The sequence below is a fragment of the Penaeus monodon genome, chromosome 29, assembly GCF_015228065.2.
Source record: "Penaeus monodon isolate SGIC_2016 chromosome 29, NSTDA_Pmon_1, whole genome shotgun sequence".
Classification (NCBI taxonomy): Eukaryota; Metazoa; Arthropoda; class Malacostraca; order Decapoda; family Penaeidae; genus Penaeus; species Penaeus monodon.
Window position 1 is genome coordinate 30,004,824 of NC_051414.1, and position 2,614 is coordinate 30,007,437.

The following is a 2,614-nucleotide window of genomic DNA, read 5'->3' on the forward strand; positions in this document are numbered from 1 at the left end:
GGCTAAGTATGTATAAAATAGCCATACATTTTGTTTATAGAACTTATGGAAGGCAAGAAAAATAAGGATGAGGTTAAAGTGCTTGTAATCAGTAACAAACATTTACAATTTCTTGCTTATATACTTTAGTTACTAAATTTCGACTAGACAAGTTCTGAATCTGTATCAAAGACTTAAATACAACTTGCTAGAATATAAAATGTTAACATACTATACATTCACAATTTTTTTTTCTGGCCATAATGACATTCACATTTTTAAATCTTGATCATACCAACCCACTATTTATCGTTTATTTTCGAATACATTAATTACATTGGTATGACAGTTATACATGTATCTGAGGGCAACAGTACAGGATTAGAAACATTTATTTTTAATACGGCTTCAAATGGACAATTCTACACGTATTACAGAACTTGCTTTCTTATTCTTGGACATGCTAGCTTGCAAACAAGGCAAATCCCACTAGTTTTCCTGGTATAATGACAATGGTCTGAACCTAACAGGAAAAATGTGCGATTAATCAGTGTATTATGCAGGATAAAATACCATGTACGTGCAAGGGTAGATATATAAAAACACTTGGTTCCTGAAACCTACCCACTTGATGCCTTGTCAGATTTGAAGCAAATTCTGCATCACATGATATGGTACTGGTGCCTTTAAGTGCTATAATATGTTACTAAACAATATTCAAGTTATCGATATCATGTACAAGTGATTTCTTCTTTGAGTATAGTGTGAGAAGTCTGTTGACTGGTATTACAAAAACTTCTTAACATAGGGAAACTTACTTTGCCTCAGGTAAAGTTGCAGGTAAACTAAACTCAAACTTCTAAAATTTATTTTATTAGTAAACCATACATTTGGAAAATCATTTGAAACAAATGTTGGAATGTAACCAACTTTTACTGACCACAATAAAAATAAGGATCATACTTTATTCAAAAAGGAATATTCCATTTCACAAAGCATATTTTTGTTTCTTCCTAAATCAAAAATGGGCCACATGTTATAGGCTAAGTCTTGCATTATAATAACTGCAAGTCAACATACATCTAACATACCCAGTACAAAACTGAAAAAATGTGTTCCAATCCTTATAGAGGTCTTTCAGGTCATTCATCCTTGCCGTCATCAACCTTGGGGCTGCCGTTCTGTTGTGGGGTCCGCGAACGGCTCCGATCTCTGAAAGTACTGCTCAACATTAATGTTCTTTACCTTTCTACAAGCAACCAGGGTCAGTTTAATAACTGATAATGCTGCTCACATGTGACGTCCTGGGTTTCACCACTTAATTGAGGTGTAAAAACTGTGGAAAAGGTTAGGGATCTTTACCTACCCTTTGTCATCCCGAGAGAGCGATCGTTCCCTGTCACGGTCCCTGTCTCTCGATATGGATCTTGACCTGGACCTCTCACGTGTGCGGCTGCGATCCCTTGTGCGCGACCGTGATCGGGATCTGTCTCTGGAGCGGCTTCTGTCCCTAGAGCGTGAGCGATCCCTGGTTCTGCTCCTCGAACGGTCACGGGTGCGGGACCTGGAGCGTGTGTATGATCTCCTCCTCCTGGGCGTGCGGCTCCGGCTACGCGACCTGTTTCATGAGAAAACCTTCAGTATTTGCAGGAGCAGCTATGCCACTTCGACTGTGCAAATCTAATCCTTAGAGTTCTTGGGATGATGGTACGGCTGCTAACATCCATGCCCCCACATTGATCCTAACGCAAGATTTCTGCCATGCACGTACATCGGGACTGGATGTTGGGGACGGGCTGATCTTGACCGTGTGCTCAACTTATAGGCATGATAAGCACTGCTAGTTTATACCCTTAACCCATCCTCAACTCTTTATGGTCAACCTGAAACATTTAGCTTCCATTTCTACCCGTCTCCTGCGCAAAGCGGAAAGAAGCCAACCCACACTCTCGGGTGACCATAAATCAGATTTGCACAAAATTACACCTTCTGGGGATCTCTTATTCAATTACTTACATGAACTGCCTCTGGCTGAAAATGATTGATGGAACAAAAAGAATTAAGGGGACTAGAGGTAACTGAGTAAGTAACACTACCTAAGTAAAATAACAACCAGGAATTAAATTTTACACCAGTAAGCTTACTGTGCCTCTGTCAAGAGTCATGAATCTCGGAAGAGAGTTGTCTGAAGGTCTGACGTTCGATCACGTAGGTAGGGTCATGTAACTGCGATGTTTAACCTGCGTTGAACGCTCATGTAACTGCGATGTTCAAGGAGAGCACGAGAGAGGTCTACGCTGACTGACTGGCAGGCAGTAAGCTTTACAAATGAGGCCATGAAGTTCAAGGTGTGGCCAGAAGGTCAAATTCAAGTCGGAGTGCGTTGATCACAATCGACAGAGCGCCGATCTTTGACTACTCGAGGTTTGGGAATGGGGATCTCAGCCGTGTTGCCTACAAAATATGAGTGTTCTGTCAATAGCAGTTTCACTAATTGATCATCCCTTAGTTTTATTTGTTTAAACTTTCTTCTCTTTTTTTTTAAGTAGACCACACAAGACAAGTCCACATGACAGGGCTATGGCAGAGATTAAGCTTCACAGAAAAAACTCTCAAAGAAATCTCTTGAATGGAG

General features: G+C 40.4%; 1 protein-coding gene across 1 annotated transcript in view; it reads right to left on the reverse strand.

The window, feature by feature from the left end:
* The window catches only part of LOC119592136 (serine/arginine-rich splicing factor 7-like), a gene marked incomplete in the record, with an annotated part of 10,192 nt that overhangs the window by 646 nt on the left and 6,932 nt on the right, over positions 1-2,614 (reverse strand). The window contains 2 exon segments of the mRNA XM_037940954.1: positions 1-1,200; positions 1,346-1,597. Of these exon segments, the coding sequence (XP_037796882.1) occupies positions 1,122-1,200; positions 1,346-1,597 (331 nt within the window).